This window comes from Nomascus leucogenys, chromosome 5 (genome assembly GCF_006542625.1).
Source record: "Nomascus leucogenys isolate Asia chromosome 5, Asia_NLE_v1, whole genome shotgun sequence".
Classification (NCBI taxonomy): Eukaryota; Metazoa; Chordata; class Mammalia; order Primates; family Hylobatidae; genus Nomascus; species Nomascus leucogenys.
The window spans coordinates 41520192-41539455 of NC_044385.1; the positions used below are offsets into that span (position 1 = coordinate 41520192).

Here is a 19264-nt window from a genome sequence, read left to right on the forward strand (position 1 = left end):
CTGGGCCCTGCACTAGTCCCCTAAAGTGCATTTAGGAACATGGGGCTACCGTATTCCAATTCCATTTACTATCATCATTAGCATCTTCAGTAAATATTATTAATTGCCAGGTGTGATGCCACAGGTGCTCATGTATTACTTCATTTAACCTTTTCAGCATCCTGAAAGTATAGCTACTTTTTTTTTTTCCATTTTATGGATGGGGAAATTAAGGCTTGAAGAGGGCAAATAACCTGTTCAGGTTTGTAGAACACTTTTTTTTTTTTGAGACAGAATCTTGCTCTGTCACCCAGGCTGGAGTGCAGTGGCGCAATCTCAGCTCACTGCAACCTCCACCTCCCCAGGTCAAGCGATTCTCCTGCCTCAGACTCCCGAGTAACTGGGATTACAGGCGCCCAGCTAATTTTTGTATTTTTCGTACAGATGGGGTTTTGCCATGTTGGCCAGGCTGGTCTCGAACTCCTGACCTCAGGTGATCTGCCGCCCCCTTGGCCTCCCAAAGTGCTGGGATTACAGGCATGAGCCACCGCGCCCGGCCAGGTTTGCAAAACTCTTAAGTTGAAGAGCTAGGATCACAAACTCCTAACATTCCATTCATTGTACAAGTTATCCCTACCTTGCAGATCAGCTTACCTCTCTGCTGTCTGTGTACTACACCTCACCACCTGGGTGTCTCTCAGATGTTACCAAAAGACAGAGTAAACCCATGCTTTCTCCTATCCAAACCAGTCTCTCCTGTTCCCTGCTTTGTCCAAGCCCAGTTGCAGGAATTTATGCCTTAAAGTAAACCATCATATGATAATTTCCCCTGAAAATGTGCCTATTAAAAAAAAAGATAGGATATGATGGGAGGCAGACATAAACATTCTGGTCAATTTATTGGTGTTATTATTTATTTCAGTTAATAAACTGCCCTTTCGCTATGCTTCAGCTTTCCACATATTTAGGCAGTTCTGGCTAACATGGTGAAACCCCGTCTCTACTAAAACTACAAAAAATTGGCTGGGCATGGTGGCAGGTGCCTGTAGTCCCAGCTACTTGGGAGGCTGAGGCAGGAGAATGGCATGAACCTGGGAGGCGGAGCTTGCAGTGACCAGAGATTGTGCCACTGCCCTCCAGCCTGGGCAACAGAGCGAGACTCTGTCTCAAAAAAAAAAAAAAAAGGAAAAAGAAAAACACTGACAAGTACAATTCTGATACAACTACAAGGGTGTTTTACAACTAAACCAGTGATTCTTAACCCTGTTTTATAATAGGAACACCTAGGGAGCCTTAAAAAAAATCACAAATGCTAAGACCCCCATCCCAGACCAAATAAACTGGCATCTAGGGATGTGGATCCCAGGCAAGTTTTGTTTTGTTTTGTTTTGTTTTGTTTTTAATTGAGACTTATCGTTTAAAGTTAAACCATGGATTATTAAGCCAGGGCTTCTTAAAAGAAGATTAAGTCTTAAGCAATAAGTCTCAATTAAAAAAAAAACAAAAAAACAAAAAACACCTGCCTGGGATCCACACCCCTAGATGCTAATTTGTTTTGTCTGCGATGGGGATCCTAGCATCTGTAATTTTTAAAAGCTCCGTAGGTGTTCCTATTATGAAACAGGGTTGAAAAACATAGGTTTAGTTAGGTTGGATGACCTATAAAGTCCATCTCAATTCTTATAATACAGTAACATACAACAGCAAATCCATTCTTTCTGATCTTTCTTACATAGTAGTTTGGTTTTGTGCCAATGAATCAGTTCATGGGAACACTCCTTCGTCCATCACCACACATACCGACAACTGGAGGCCCACCTCTATGTATATATGTTTGGACATTTCACTTGGATTCTGTGGACTGCTTCCTTATTGTTAAATTGAATTCAATTCCACCAGTATCTATCAGGGACCTATTATACACCAGATGCTACATGAAACTGGGATATAAAGAAAAGCAACAGTCATCTCGTGCTATAGAAAAGTCGTAATCTAGTAATCTAGCCTGCTGTCTCTAGTGCTTTCTTGCTTTAAAAGTCGCGTGATTTTTCATAAAAGAACTCTGCGGCTTGCACCCAGCTTTGTTGGGAATCCATGTTCTTTCTTGAGGTGATACAAAATGTAAGTTGGATGTAAGTACTGTGTGAGTTAAGATACAGGCTCAATTGCTGCAAGAAGTTCTCTTTAGCTTAAGAGTCTGTGTGTGGTCAGTTTGGGGATGATATGGTATCTCCAAAGTGTCAGAGACCCTAGCACCTCTTATCCGATACTATACCATTCTTATTTGATTACTCTACCATCCTCAAATGGTGGCATCCATTCTTTAGTTTAAGAGGGCTGCTTCAGTTATTACCAACACATCTGCATTCCAACCAGTGAGAAGGGGAAGGTAGGATCTTTCTCCTTAGGAGAATGACCTAAAAATTGTACATTCACATCTCATTGACCGGGACTTAGCCTGTTGGCACACCTACCTTCAATGAGGCTAGTAAATGTGGTCCTTAGAATAATTGGATATCTAAGTCCTCTCAATGTTGTTTTCTTATAGTACCCCTTATTTGTCCTTTTCCACTTCCTTCCTTTAAAAATCACTGATAAATGTGTAATTGAATAAGTCTTTTTTTAGTCAATATTAAATGATGCTGATAGTGGCTGGGCACAGTGGCTCATGCCTGTAATCCCAGCATTCTGAGATGCTGAGGTGGGTGGATTGCTTGAGTCCAGGAGATCGAGACCACCCTGGGCAACATAGCAAAACCCCATCTTTACTAAAAATACAAAACATTAGCCAGGCGTGGTGGTGTGCGCCTGCAATCCCAGGTATTCAGGAGGCTGAGGTGGGAGAATCACCTGAGCCCAGGAGATCAAGGTTTCAGTGAGCTGAGATCACGCAACTGTTCCAGCCTGGGTGACAGAGTGAGACCCTGTCCAAAAAAAAAAAAAAGAAGAAGAAGATGGTTATAGAAAAATTGCAGGAAAAAACAAAAGAACATCCATAGAATCACTGCCTATCAGCTGTTTGATAAACACTTTAAGTTTGTAGCATTCTTCAACTATTGACTTCCAGTTCTACCTCTTTCTCTAATTAGCAGCGTGATTTCAAATATGTCACTTGACATTTATGCTTGGTTTTCTGCAAAAAGAAAAAAAGTAATATTTAACTGTCAGGGTTGTTCGTGTGATTGAATGAATTTATGGATGTAAAAGTGTTTTGAAAACTAGAAAGCCCAGTGCATATGCACAATGGATGGTATTGTTTTGTTGTTACTGCACGCTGCACAATGCCCTATATTGAGGCACAGCTTTCTGCTGACAGAATCTTGAGGTGTTACAGTTCTGGAGCAGTTACCTTGGTCCTATTTCTAGACTCCAGGGGCAGCCTGGTGCTTCACTACCAGACTCTTCCAGCTGGGGATGGGTTCCCTGGCAAACTGCAGATCCAGAAGGCAGGTCAGGTTACTACCTGTATTTCTTAACTGCCTGTTAAATAAGCAAGAAGTCCTTTTGGTTTTTCTTAGTGTGTGTATGTATGTATGTATGTATGTATGTATGTATGTATGTATGTATTTTTGGAGACGGAGTGTCATTCTTGTTGCCCAGGCTGGAGTGCAATGGCGCAGTCTCAGCTCACTGCAACCTTTGCCTCCTGGGTTCAAGCAGTTCTCCTGCCTCAGCCTCCCGAGTAGCTAGGATTACAGGCATGCACCACCACGCCTGGCTAATTTTTGTATTTTTTTTTAGTAGAGATGGGGTTTCACCATGTTAGCCAGGCTGGTCTCGAACTCCTGATGTCAGGTGATCCACTGACCTCAGCCTCCCAAAGTGCTGGGTTTACAGGCGTGAGCCACCGTGCCTGGCCCCTTCGTTTTTTAATATTAATATTCATTGGAGGTACTGTCAGCAAAAATCCAGAATTACAAGTTAATTTTTCCCACACTCACACAGTAAAGGTCCCTGTACCTTCACTGAATTGCAAGTTCACTTTCTACCCTGAGTTATTCATGTCTTCAGTTTTGCTTTTCTTTGTTCTTTCTTTCTTGTTCATTCAATCATCAAGCACTTTATTGAGTCCCTACTATGTTCCAGGCACTGGGTATCATAGGTGCCTGGAACATAGTAGGGACTCAGTAAAGGAACTGTGCTTCCTTTGTGTGAATTAAATGTCACTGATGTACCTGGCATTTAGTAGGCTTTCAGTAGATGTTGGTTTTCTTTGTCCGCCCCTCATTTTGCTTAATTAACCTACCAAATGCATCTTTGACTCTAGTGTGTCCAGAAGAAATGGACAGTGTTGATGCTCTAAACATCCCCAGCGTAGATTGTTTTCCAATGTGCACAACACAGATAAGTCACTTCAAAGTCCGTAGATAAAGGGGCTTCTTGCTGATTTCATCAGAATGAGTAGAAATTGCAAAATAATTTTTGTTTCACCTCCCACCCCCAGCTTCATGTACAGATCACACTGACAGAGTATCTTCAGCTTTTATCTTTCCTCCCTTCCTTGGTCTGCCCTTCATCAAAGCATTTTAGTTGTAAAGTTAAATAGGGAAGCCTGAGGAATGAGGCATAAATCATCCTAACTTCTTGCCACCCTCCAACCTTATATTCTCAAAAGACATCATTGGAGTGCACCATTGTTTTGGTAACAATACACCAGTTTTAAAGTATTTTCTTGTTACCTTTCTCCTTTTTGATATTCATCTAATTTTCCTTTCTTTTGTAGGCTGTCAGCCAGATGAAACAGCAAAAATATCCAACAAAAGTCTCCTTCAGTTCACAAGAGATACCATTAGCACCAGCTTCATCGTACCATTCAACAGATGCAGACTTCACAGGCTATGGTATGATTCTTTCCCTGAGCAGATCTGGCTCCTTAAGCCCTAGAGAAGGCAAGGGATCATAATGTCCTAAAACAAGAACTGGACCAGGAGGCAGAAGTCTGACTCTGGATGCTTCCTCTGCTTCCTTAGCTTTGGGGCTTGGATAGGTCACTTCATTTCTTACACCATTTTTCCTCCTCTCTGCCATCGCCATTGCCTATTGCTTTTTGAATATAAAAGCACTAGAACAGAAAAGGACCTCAGTAGGTCAGGAGTTCGAGACCAGCCTGGCCAACATAGTGAAACCCTGTCTCTACTAAAAATACAAAAAATTAGCCGGGCGTTGTGGCACATGCCTGTAATCCCAGCTACTCAGGAGGCTGAGGCAGGAGAATCGCTTGAACCCAGGAGGCAGAAGTTGCAGTAAGCTGAGATCGCACCACAGAACTCCAGCCTGGGTGACAGAGTGAGACTCTGCCTCAAAAAAAAAGAAAGAAAAGAAAAGGACCTCAGTAAATGTTATTTGAATCTGAGGCTTCTGTATTATTATTCTCTAATGTCTACAAAAGATTATATTTAGGTCTTGAGTAATATGTCTTTAAAAATCCTATCAAACCCAATTTTTAGCCCTGCAAATGTTGCTATTAGCTGTTTGAAGAATGTTGATTTTCAATGCTTAAAGAAATTGGCATGCACATTCTGTCTTTAAATTCCTGGCTTGAATTATGCTAACTGGGGGTTGAAAGTAGAACTTTATAATAAATAATAGGTATTTCTACTTTGCTTTTTTTTTTTTTTTTTTTTTTTTTTGAGATAGATTCTCACTCTGTCACCCAGGCTGCAGTGCAGGGGGGTGATCTCAGCTCACTGCAACCTCTGCCTCCCGGGTTCAAGTGATTCTTCTCCCTCGGCCTCCTGAGTAACTGGGATTACAGGTGCCCACCACTATGCCCGGCTAATTTTTGTATTTTTAGTAGAGATGGGGTTTCACCATGTTGGCCAGGCTGGTCTCAAACTCTTGACCTCAAGTGATCTGCCTGCCTCGGCCTCCCAAAGTGCTGAGATTACAGATGTGAGCCACCGTCCCCAGCCCTACTTTGCTTTTGTGCAGTATACATCAATAAAAAATAAACTCTTTATAAGACAGTACTCACCAATGGCAAAGCATAACCCTGCATTAATTTCGCAGTTCTGAAATCTTTGCAGTATTTGTCTTTTATATATTTTTTCATAAATATTAACTTCATAAAGTTCATCAAGCAGGTACTATTTTAAAGCATTGTAGTTGTACTAAAACATTTGATGCATGTGGTCAGAAAACTATGGCACATGGGTCAAATCTGGCCTACTAGCTAGTTGTGTATGGTCTACAAGCTTAAAAAGGTTTTCACTTTTTAAAGGTTGAAAAAACACCAAAGAAAATTTTATTAAAGAATTCTATGAAATTCATATTTCAGTGTCCACAAATACAGGTTTATAGACACTCATTTGTTTCTGTATTGTCAGTGGCTTTTTTCATACTATAATGATGGAGTTAAGTAGTCGCAACAGAGACATTCTGGCCTATACTGCCCAAAATATGTATACTTGGCACTTTACCAACAATGCGTGCTGACTATGGAGGTAGACCAGTTGAGTTTTGGTAATATATATCACATATTTATACTTAGATGACAGAAATTCAGCATCCTTCCTGGTTTTCATTCTCATGGTTAAATAAACAAATAAATAAATGAAGTTCATCATCCTACAGTTGAATCTATAGAAATTTTATTCATTTACTCATCTACTTACCAAGCATTTATTGAGGACTTGGTATGAGCCAGGTTTGGGGCTGGATTCCCTGAGAGAAGTAAATAAAAAGACTGGGACTGGCTAGGGTGAGGCAAACGTGGAGGAGGGAAAAGAAATGCCATCTCCAGGATGTGTCACCAGGTTTTTTTCTGTCTTCTCACTCAGGAGACTATGCTAGTCATTTACAAAAGCGGTATAGACTTTTTATTTATTTATCTATTTATTTATTTGAGACGGAGTTTTGCTCTTGTTGCCCAGGCTGGAGTGCAATGGTGTGATCTCGGCTCACTGCAACCTCTGCCTCCCGGGTTCAAGTGATTCTCCTGCCTTAGCCTTCCTAGCAGTTGGGATTACAGGCATGTGCCACCATGCCTGGCTAATTTTGTATTTTTAGTAGAGATGGGGTTTCACCATGTTGGTCAGGCTGGTATCAAACTCCTGAACTCAGGTGATCCACCCATTTCAGCCTCCCAGAGTGCTGGGGTTATAGGCGTGAGCCACCGCGCCCGGCCTAAAAGCAATATAAACTTTTTAAAGCACCCATGAAAGTGTGCCACTATCGTATGTCATTTTTATTGTAAATTAATGGGAAATGTAGTATAAAATACGTATGCTGCAAAAAGATTTAGAGACAAATTTGGTTTACAATTTAATATTCTGCCTTGCCTCTATCTTACCTAGAGCCTGTTTCTTTTTGTTTTATTGGCAAGATTTTTCTATAAAGAAGTCGATAGTAAATATTTCAGGCTGTGGTCCACACACCCTCTGTTGTAGTCTCTCACCCCCGCCACTGTAGCGTGCTAGCCACCACAGGCTGGCCGTAGGCTACTTCTAAATATGGTACTTTTTATGGTTGTGTCACTGAATTTCTTGCTCTTAACCAGGAGGCCTTTAGATTAATAAATTCCATATGGATGGGAACAGCAGATATATGAATACCCACAATGTGCCAGACTCTGGGCTGGGCACCTCACACACACTGTTCATTTAATTTCTCTAACAGCCTTTTTAATAGTGGTTACATGCATTTTTCTGATGAGAAGGGAACTCCACTTTCACCCTCCTGTTAAATTCCTGCCTAGGAACTCAACTGTAGCTCTGTGCCACTCCAAAGCCTGTGCCTTTTCATCTCAAAGACCATGATTATCACTTAGTGAGAGCAGAACCCCCACAGGCTTACCTAGAGCCTGTTTCTTTTTGTTTTATACCAGAGATTGACAAGCTTTTTCTATAAAGAAGTAGATTGTAAATATTTTAGGCTTATGGGCCACACGATCACTATTGCAGTTACTCACCCCTGCCATTGTAGTATGCTAGCAGCCATACATAGGCTAGGCATAAATGAATTAGTGAGTTTGTGTTCCATTACGACTTTATTTACAGACACTGAGATTTAGACTCATATCATTTTCACATGCCTTGAGACATTATTTTTCTTTTGATTTTTTTTCAAGCTTTTGAAAGTGAAAAGGCATTCTTGATCCGCGAGGTGTAGTCCCCTGACCCCTGCTTTTACACGTAGGTTTAATGAGCACTGGGATCTCATCTCAGCTCTGTGCATTAGCTGCAGCTGACCAGCAGATGGAGCCCTCTCTCATCAGCCCTTTCCTGAATTATCTCGTAATGTAAGAAACAATACTCATGGTGATCAAACTTAGTTATCAGAAAATATGACATTCTCTGGAGACTATGATTTGTATGAGCATCTCTTGAAACTATTCAACATTTTATATGAGCATCTCTTGAAACTATTCAACATTTTGAATGTTTTGAGGCTTTGCTGTTGTTGTTGCCATTTTGAGATGGAGTTTCACTCTTCTTGGCCAGGCTAGAGTGCAATGGCGTGATCTCAGCTCACTGCAACCTCTGCCTCGGGCTCAAGCAATTCTCCTGCCTCAGCCTCCTGAGTAGCTGGGATTACAGGCATGAACCACAACCAGCCATTTTTTATATTTTTAGTAGAGATGAGGTTTCACTATGTTGACCAGGCTGGTCTCGAACTCCTGACCTCAGGTGATCCTCCCACCTCGGCCTCAAAGTGCTGGGATTACACTTTGAACCACCGCGCCCGGCCGAATGTTTTGAGTTTTTAGTAGGTTAGGTTATCTGGAAAATGCATGTGTATAGATTTTATGCTGGATAAACAGGTGTTATTAAACATTTTTTCTTAGCCTATAAACATTTTTTCCCTCACTCTTTGGAAAAACCCAACCTAAAACAATTATTTTTAAAAATAAACCTTTGTAAAAACGCAATAACTTTTAAATAAACTTTTCCTCTATGAACCCCGCAAGTAATTTTTGAGTCTTGTGTTTATAATACATTTTGCTTTACTATATATGTAATATATTTGGGGATAAATTTTAGGTAACTGTTATTTTCAGGTATTTCATACTTTATTGATTAAATTCTTTATACATGTTAATAATTTAATTCATCTGCTATGCTCTAATTGAAAGTATTTAGGCACTGTTTCTTAATTAGTATTCTATAGCTCAGAATCTCCGGTTATACCAGCCTTTATTCTCATTGTAACATAGGCCTTCATATACCTAATCATTTAATCATTGTAATTTTTCCATACAGATTTTCATGATGTATTTTAAGATTTTAAAACTTTTAGCCAGGTGCAGTGGCTCACACCTATAGTCCTAGCACTTTAGGAGGCCAAGGTGGGTGGATCACCTGAGGCCAGGAGTTCGAGAGCAGCCTGGCCAACATGGCAAAACCTCGTCTCTACTAAAAATAAAAAAATTAGCCAGGCATGGTGGTGGGTGCCTGTAATCCCAGCTACTTGGGAAGCTGAGGCAGGAGAATCGCTTGAACCCAGGAGGTGGAGGTTGCAGTGAGCTAAGATCGTACCACTGCATTCCAGCCTGGGCGACAGAGTAAGACTGTCTCAAAAATATAAATAAATAAAATAAGATTTTAAACTTTCAAGTAAAATTGATGGGTTGAGGGGTGGGAGTTATCATTTTAATCTCAACGGTGTCATCCCTGGCTGAAGAGGCAGGAATGACCCAACTTTTTGTTTCATGGTGTTTGGCAGGAAAAGAGTGCAGTGATAAACACGTGCAAGCCCCACAATCCCCACGTGATGGAACGTGCAGGCTGAGCTGCAACTCTTACGCACCAGTCATGCTGTGTTCAATTCTTTTCCAGGTGGTTTCCAGGCTCCTCTGTCAGTGGACCCCGCAACGTGTCCCATTGTCCCTGGACAGGAAATGATTATAGAAATATCCAAGGGACGTTCAGGGCTTGGTCTCAGCATTGTGGGAGGAAAAGACACACCCTTGGTAAGTTTCTAGAAGTAAAATGTATCCACTGTCATAGAACTAGTTGTTGAGGTTAATTTTGGCCCTGCGCCACGACTCTGCAAGACTTGCCTTTTTTCATAGTATGAGGAGAAAACGTGATTATAAATAGATGTGCATCCATAGTCTAGCTAGTTTTCAAGTTTTTCTCAGTGTTTAATTTTCATCAGTGCTGGGCGCGGTGACTCACGCTTGTAATCCCAGCACTCTGGGAGGCCAAGGCAAGCGGATTGCTTAAGCCCAGGAGTTCGAGACCAGCCTGGGCAACATGGCGAAACCCCATCTCTACAAAAAGTACAAAAATTTTCTGGGTGGGCCAAGCATAGTGGCTCACGCCTGTAATCCCAGCACTTTGGGAGGCTGAGGCAGGCAGATTACTTGAGGTGAGGAGTTCAAGACCAGCCTGGCCAACATGGTGAAACCCTGTCTCTACTAAAAATACAAAAATTTGCCTGGCATGGTTGTGGACACCTATAGTCCCAGCCACTCGGGAGTCTGAGGCAGGAGAATCACTTGAACCCGGGAGGTGGAGGCTGCAGTGAGCTGAGATTGTGCTACTGCACTCTGGCCCCACTCCTCAGGAGGCTGAGGCGGGAGATTCACTTGAGCCCAGGAGGTCGAGGTTGTAGTGAACCGTGATCATGCCACTGCACTCCAGCCTGGGTGACAGAGAGCAAGACCTTGTCTAAAAAAAAAAAAAAAAAAAAAACTTTCATCAGGATTTTCTCCATCTAGGATGTTGAATATTTTTATAACTACTTATTAGACCAACAGTATCACAGCAGCATTTAGAAGTATTTAAGAGGATGTGTCACACATAGTAAGTGTTCAGTAAGTAGTAACTATTGTTATTCTCATCATCATTATTTAATGGAATGGTAGATAAAAAGTATACATCAGACCAGCATGGTAACCGAGGCAGGTGGATAGCTTGAGGCCAGGAGTTTGAGACAGCCTGGGGAACCAGCAAGACCTCATCTCTACAAAGAGAATTTTTTTTTAATTAGCAAGGCATGGTGGCACACACCTGTATTCCCAGCTACTCAAGAGGCTGAGGAAGGAGGATCACTTGAGCCCAGGTGTTTGAGACTGCAGTGAGCTATGATCATGCCACTATACTCCAGCCTGAGCAACAGAGCAAGGCCCTGTCTCTGTTAAAAAAAAAAAAAAAAAAGTATGCATGAATTATTCCAGCCCAACAATTTAGGTTCATTTTACACTGACCATTTTCATATCTACTCATAATTTTTTTTAGAAGTCAGTCTAGAATATTAATGTTTCCTGGGATGATTGATTTTTTATTGTTTTTTATTTTTATTTTTAATAAATAGAAATGGGGTCTTGCTATGTTGCCCAAGCTGGTTTTGAACTCCTAGGCTCAAGCGATCCTCCTACCTTAGCCTCCCAAAATGCTGCAATTACAGGCATGAGCCACGATGCCTGGCCAGGATGATTGATTTTTCATTATTCAGTACCTTTTGTTTATCACTACTCAGTAGCGCCATTAAAATGAAAACCTTTCCTGGGTTTTGATTTACTCAAGATGTGATTAATCAATGCATGTGTGTCTGTGTGTGTGTGTGTTTAATACCTGCATATTATACAAAGTTAAATTGATACAAAAGGAAAATTGTGTGTGTGTGTGTGTGTTTAATACCTGCATCTCATACAAAGTTAAGTTGCCATAAAAGGAAAAAGGCGAAAAATAAATCTCCCTCCTACCTTTTTGCCCTAGCTCTGCCCTTCACTACCTAAAACCAGGGCACCTCCCTAGAGACAATCACTCTTGTTAATGAATATGTTTTAAATGAATATTTTGGTATTTCTTTTGCCCGTTTTATTTAGTAAGCAATAAATTGTACATGCCAGGTAAAACAAATATACCAGGGTCTATAAAACTATTTTTTTCCACATTAGGCAGTAATATAACATTTTTGTGGTAGTACTGTTGGGGGTGGGGAGATCCTATTCTACTTTTGTGTAATAAATATTAGTTCCCTAAAGCACTAGGAAACTCAAGAACAGCACAGGCGATAGAAACCAGGGTCTGGATGATGCGGGAGTTTTCTCTTGACCCCTTCATCAGGCTTGCAACAGGGGTACTCCGTTTACTTGGACCACCGCACTCAGCCTGTGTGGGAGGGAGCGCATGAGAGAGCGAGTGCAGGACCCAGCTGGCTGCTTTGGGCGCCGGCAGGAGCAGGCTCTGTGGGGTCCCCTCGGCCAGACCAGGTAGGGGTGCCTGCGACCCCTGAAGCCCCAGAGAGTGTGTTATAACGCTAACCTCCGTCGTCTGCGGACAGCGGTATGTTATCAGCTCAGTGGGCCACTTGCCTTGTTGCATGGGGCAGCTGCTCCCTACCAGCGAGGGCAAAGGGCCAGTGTGACAGCCTTTTTTGGGTACCTGCATTCGGTGAGTCCCAAGCTCCTGTCCGGTGTCCGAGAAGAATTAGGTTGCACAGACACTTGAAGGATGGTGGAGAAGAATTTTATTTAGCAGTGGAAGCGGCTGTCAGTGGAGAGGGGAGCTGGAGAGGGGACAGACAGGCGCAGGGTCTTCCCTGAAGTCCAGCTGGCTCTTCTCTAAAGTTAAGCCGTCTCTCCTGCAAAGTCCAGCCATCCCTCTAAAGTCAAGCTGCTTCTCCTCAGTCAAGTGCTTCTCTCCTCTACCAACTGAGTCTGAGATCTTTGTAGGCACAGGATGAGGGGTGGACCGGGCCGTAGGTAGTTTTGGGAAAGGCAACATTTGCTTGGTAAAACGACATTATTCAGAAAGTACCAATCAGGAGACAGCAGGCAAACAGGGATAGAAGTTATCACTTTGGACCAAGGGTTTCAGGCTTCTCGGCTCAAAGGTGGGGTTTTGCCGGGGATCTGCCCCTGTCTGCCTAGACTTTCTCTGCCTCCTGTCCCTATCATTAATGCCTTTTACATGTTTGCTGGTCATGGTCCTTCCCTTTCCTACCATTGGGCCCGGTCTAGAAAATCCTGGCTTTGAGCCCCACCCTGCTAGTGAACCACCTCACCTGAACCTGAAAGGATTTTATCTCCTTCTGCTTGATAAAAGTACTGTTCACATTTTTCTCTGGAGTTCATGAAAATTTATGTCCTGAATTCTCCTCTTGCCTTTGCAAGCAGGAGCTGCTGTGTGGCTTCATATATACAGGAATTTGGTCTGCACTGTATCTTCTAATAGTATTTTTAATAATTCTTTGTAATTTTTTTTTTTTTGAGACGGAGTTTCGCTCTCCTTGCCCAGGCTGAAGTGCAATGGCGCAATCTCAGCTCACCGCAACCTCCGCCTCCCGGGTTCAAGTGATTCTCCTGCCTCAGCCTCCTGAGTAGCTGGGATTACAGGCATGTGCCACCATGCCCGGCTAATTTTGTATTTTTAGTAGTGACAGGGTTTCTCCATGTTGGTCAGGCTGGTCTCGAACTCCTGACCTCAGGTGATCCGCCCACCTCGGCCTCCCAAAGTGCTGGGATTACAGGCGTGAGCCACTGCGCCCAGCCAATTATTTGTAATTTTATGTCATCTGGTCTCTCAGCAGTTCACAGAAACACTTTGACTAGCGCCAGCCACCCAGCTAGCCCCCACTTTGTGTAGAAAGTCTCATATACCACCAACATAGGACCAGACCAGACCATCGTTCCCCAAACCTACGTATGCGCTCCAGCATCTCGGACTTTGCTCTGCTCCCCTGAATTTGCTCTCTTCTGCCCTCGTCCTGCTCCCATCAAGCTTCTCTACCTCCTCTAAGCCACTCCTCCCCACGAAGTCTTCCCTGGGTTTCATGATCGGTCCTCAGCCAAACTCAGAGGTAATGCTGACCATTCCTCTCTTTTAGCTCTCAGTCATATTCCCTCTCTACCATTTACTAGCTGGGGCAGATTTCTTAACCTCTCAGTCTATTTCCTGCTCTATTTACAGAGATAATAATACCTTGTAGACTTACTAGGATGATCAAAGAGATGACCTTCATAGGATGTTTAGCACACAGTGAGCCACTGCCCATGGCACATACCTTCTCCAACTCTCTGTTTTCACATATGCAAAATGACCTTAATATTCCTGACTTGTTGAGTTATGGTGAGGATCAGATATCTTATAAACAGTAGAATATATATATATAGAATATATAGAACATATATAGAGAGAATATATAGAACATATATAGAGAGAATATATAGAACATATATATATAGAATATATAGAACTATATATATAGAATATATAGAACATATATATATATTCAGAAACTACTGGCTGACCCTGAACATTGGGTGATGGCTCCTTCCAAGGCATGTTTCCACACTTTCCCGAGGAGATGTTCCTGAATATTAAAAACAATAATCCTGGGAAATTACAGTCTAAATTCTGTAGTGAATTCCTTCATAATAGAATAATAACCTTTGATTATTTTTGTAAACATAAGTCTTTTTACATTGCCTTTTATATGGGAATAGATTTCCCATAGGAAATCGGAAGAATTTGATCAGCATGTCCAGCCTAGCTGAATGAGTTGTGGTTTTGCTTTTCCCGCTGTTAATCTGACTTTGTTTTACCTGGGTTGGTTGGAATACCTGAACAAGATGTGTCTTTTGTGCTGCACTTGGGTCTTCAATATTGCATTCATTTGTGCTGCTGGCTGATAGCTTGAGGGTTTCCATTGAATTCCATCACTTCCTGCAACCTGGATGTGAGGCTGTTTGCTAAATACTGTACTCTCCTTTCCCTGCCACCGTGAGGCAGCCAAAAAAAAAAAAAAATCAAGAGCTTCTTGAGGTTCGTAATATATAGTTCTGCCTTTTGAGACTGTAAATCCCATTGTCCTTGGAAGGATAAGCATGACTTAAAAATGAGGGATGGGACACAGCTTTTATTTCCTAACCTCAGGTACCTCATCAAAAGCCGTAAGTTAGACTCAGGAGAAATATATGGGCCTGTCTGTCATTTCAGTGAGGCTGAACAGCGAGGGTTGGAAAGCACTTTAACAAATAAAGCTATTATTTACCACAATGCAAATCTTTCATTTTTCTTTTTTTTTTTTTTCCTCCTTCCAAATTTTGACATGGAATGTGCAACCTAACTGATACCATAGGTCACATTTTCCAGTCAGGTCTTGGGATGGTATCCAGCATACCATAGGTCACATTTTCCAGTCAGGTCTTGGGATGGTATCCAGCTAGCAGAAAGTTAGCAAACAAAGATGAGAGCATATCAAAGGGAAATGGTAGAAAACGTTGAGACTCACTACAGAAGAACCTTTGCACATTTGGTTAGGTGATGCATCCTGACTCCAGCTCTGGCATGGGGAAAGAGTACGTCCTGACTTCTGGTGACCCTTCTTCACATCTTCTCCAACCCTCCCAATTAAGATTCCTGTGTCTTCTTTGTTGTCTGTCCAAAAGATATTTTTGCTGTCTTTAGAGGAATTAAGTCTCTGGGACCTGGTCTTGACACCACATCAGTCCTCTCTGCTATAAATAGTTTCTCTAGAGCCAAGACAGGTGGTTTCTGAGATCACAGAGGGAGATCTCACTTAGCATCCCATTGTATTTAAATCGACCTTTTAAAATGCCAAGGTAATGATGAGGGTGAACCTCTTGGGAAGGTTTACAAGCACACCTGGACCCAATCCTCAATGACAGACTTCTGCCTGTTGTTTTAATCTTGTGATGTTGCTCCCAGGCTTGCCTTTGGTGGATGTGGCTCTTCTGTGATAGGTTGCATATGTTTGCTCAAAGGCTGCCGTTTGCTTAGTGCTAAGGATACAAAATTGAGTGAGATAACCCTGTCCTCGAAGAGCTCACACAGTCGTTCAAGTTAATTCTGTTGACTTTTAGTGATTATGGTCTAATATAGGAGATAAGCCAATGAAAAGTCATAATAATGACTATTAAAATAGGGGCTTCCTCTGGAAACCAGAAAAGAGTAGAGCCATGGCATCCACTTTCTAGATTTAATTAATATAGGCTATTTGTTACGTTTCTTATAAGCCAGGAAGCCAGATAAGGCACATTGGATATCAGAGGTAGTATATGAATTCATAATTTTTATTTCCTTCTATCCATCAGTCCATCCTTTCATCCTGTCTTCTATCTCCCTCCACCCCTCTGGTCTTGTCGGAGTATTGAATTTGCATGAAATCCTACAGCTTAGAGAACTCATCCTACTCTGTCAAATGAAATACCAAGGCCTCTTACCTTTTCTGAGGTTTGCATCGTATTCCTTAAACTCCTCCCTGGTGTCCTTCAATGTCCACTTCTCAGAGATGTATACTCGTTGATTAGAAGTTTTATCAGCAATACCCTCAGAAGAAGTAGAAGATAGCTCTCCAGACTCATTCATTGGGGTTATCATCAGGCTTAGGTATTATAGAGAAGAAAAACTTAAGAACTAAATCCTTTATCTTGGATTACTGGCAGACTTGAACTGTTTTTGGAATTGAACAAATGAAGTGGAGAAAGAATGAGAATGCAGTCTCTAGGACCCTCTTTCTATGCATTTTCCTTCCCTGAGATCCATTGCCAGAGATCCCAGGCTATGAATCCCAGGATATGAAAGAGAATGAGGTCTCTAGGACCCTCATTCTATGCATTTTCCTTCCCTGATAACACTGGCAGAGATCCCAGGCTATAGACAATGTGTTCTACCAAACCGAAAGGGCACCATAGCAGAGTAATGATGCTGGTTCTTTGGCATTAGAATCTTATGTATTTAACTGTGGGACTCTGGACAAATGACAGCCTTTCTAAGTTAAATCTGCTTCTTCATTTGTGCCACTGTGGTGATAACAAAAATCTACCTCTTAAGATGGTCATGTGAATTAATTAAGATAATGAATATAAAGAACTTTGCCCACTGCCTATTTAAACTGAGTTCAGTTATTATTAATTATAAACATTTGTGTTAAAGTAGATCCTTAACTTTATTTGTCTGTGTGTCTTTAGTATATTACCTGCACAGTGAAATGTGGCTTTGTTCCTAGACAATTGCATATTTGTTTTTCAACATCAAACTTTAAAAAAGTGATTTGGCTGGGCACGGTGGCTCACACCTGTAATCCCAGCTCTTTGGGAGGCTGAGGCACATGGATCACTTGAGCCTGGGTTTTTTTTTTTTTTTTTTTTTTTTTTTTTTTTTTTTTTGAGACGGAGTCTCGCTCTGTCACCCAGGCTGGAGTGCAGTGGCGCAATCTCGGCTCACTGCAGCTCCGCCCCCAGGTTCACGCCATTCCCTGCCTCGCCTCTCGAGTAGCTGGGACTACAGGCGCCCGCACCACGCCCGGCTAATTTTTTTTTTTAGTAGAGACGGGTTTCACCGTGGTCTCGATCTCCTGACCTCGTGATCCGCCCGCCTCGGCCTCCAAGTGCTGGGATTACAGCGTGAGCCACGGCCTGGCGAGCCTGGGAGTTTGAGACCAGCCTGGGCAACATAGTGAGACCCCATCTCTTATTTAAAAAATAAAATAAAATAGGCTGGGCATGGTGGCTCATGCCTGTATTCCCAGCACTTTGGGAGGCCGAGGTGGGTGAATCACCAGAGGTCAGGAGTTTGAAACCAGCCTGGCCAACATGGCAAAACCCTGTCTCTACTAAAAAATACAAAAATTAGCTGAGCATGGTGGCACGTGCCTGTAGTCCCAGCTTCTTGGGAGGCTGAGGCAGGAGAATCACTTGAACACGGGAGGTGGAGGTTGCAGTGAGCCGAGATCGCACCACTGCACTCCGGCCTGGGTAACAGAGACTCTGTCTCAAAAAAAAAAGAAGAAAATTAAATTAAGTGATTCAAGGCCAGGTGCAGTGGCTCACACCTGTAATCTCAGACCTTTGGGAGGCTGAGATGGGAGGATTGCTTGAGGTCAGGAGTTCGAGACTAGCCTGGGCAACATGGCAAGACCCCTGTCTCTTCAAAAAAATTTTTTTTAATTAGCTGAGCATGGTGGCATGTGCCTGTAGTCCCAGCTACCTGGGAGGCTGAGGCAGGAAGATGGCTTGACCCCGGGAGGTCAAGGCTGCAGTAAACGATTATTGCACCACTGCGTTCCAGCCTGAGCAACAGAGCAAGACCTTGCCTGTTAAAAAAAAAAAAAAAAAAAAAGTGATTCAAGCACTATTCTCTTTTTAGATTTAGATATTCTTAATGATAAAAAGTCCTGCGAATGTCAGAGTTGGAATTTTTTTTTTTTGAGACGGAGTCTCACTCTTGTCATCCAGGCTGGAGTTCAATGGCGCGATCTCAGCTCACTGCAACCTCCACCTCCCAGGTTCAAGTGATTCTCCTGCCTCAGCCTCCCATGTAGCTGGGATTGCAGGCACCCACCACCACACCCAGCTAATTTTTGTATTTTTAGTAGAGATGGGGTTTCGCCATGTTGGCCAGGCTGGTCTTGAACTCCTGACCTCAGGTGATCCACCTGCCTCGGCCTCCCAAAGTACAGGGATTACAGGTGTGAGCCACTGCACCTGGCAAGAAAACGACTTTTATTTATTTATTTGAGCCAAGTCTCACTCTGTCACCCAGGCAGAGTACAGTGGTACGATCTTGGCTCACTACGGCCTCTGCCTCCCAAATTCAAGCGATTCTCCTGCCTCAGCCTCCTGAGTAGCTGGGACTACAGCCACGTGCCACCACACCCAGCTAATTTGTTGTATTTTTAGTAGAGATGGAGTTTCACCATGTTAACCAGGCTGGTCTCAAACTCCTGAATTCAGGCAATCTGCCCGCCTCAGCCTCCCAAAGTGCTGGGATTACAAGCATAAGCCACGGTGCCTGGCCAAGAGTTAGAATCTTGTCATGTCTCTCCAAGTTTCAAATCCACATTTTCTTCAATCACCTGATTTAATACCAATTTAATTCATTCTTATTAAACAAAAGTTCTATAGGGCAGATACATTAGCAAGAAATATCATGGTAGACATACTCTCCCATTTGGGTACTATGTGGCAAAATTCATCTATCTAGAAACTGAAATAAAGAATACCTGTTCTTTAGCTATAACCGTATGTTGTTCTGAAGTGACCTCACTTAACCCCTCATCATGTTGCATTCTGGTACTGCTTTTGATAATTTAAACGTAGGACTACAGCAATTTAAACCACTGGATATTTTTTAAAGAAGCAGAATAGAAAGCTATTTTATATTTGATTAAGTGTTTTATTTTGTTATTCCCCTTGACATGAACTTTGTACAGTCTATTTCATGAGGAGTGTGGTTTGCTTTGGCATGTGATCCACCAAAGCCAAGCTCCTTTTATTGTTATTGCTTAAGTCATATATTTTTATACAAAACATCTTATTACCTTAGTTTTATTTTAAAATCAAAGCAGAGTTTGCAAAAAGTCTATGAATCAC

General features: G+C 42.2%; 1 protein-coding gene across 1 annotated transcript in view; it reads left to right on the forward strand.

Moving 5' to 3' along the window:
* The window catches only part of PATJ (PATJ crumbs cell polarity complex component), a 416491-nt gene that overhangs the window by 331674 nt on the left and 65553 nt on the right, over positions 1–19264 (forward strand). Inside the window, exons 32-33 of the mRNA XM_030812925.1 lie at positions 4703–4820; positions 9756–9889. Of these exons, the coding sequence (XP_030668785.1) occupies positions 4703–4820; positions 9756–9889 (252 nt within the window). The remainder of the gene's footprint in view (positions 1–4702; positions 4821–9755; positions 9890–19264) is intronic.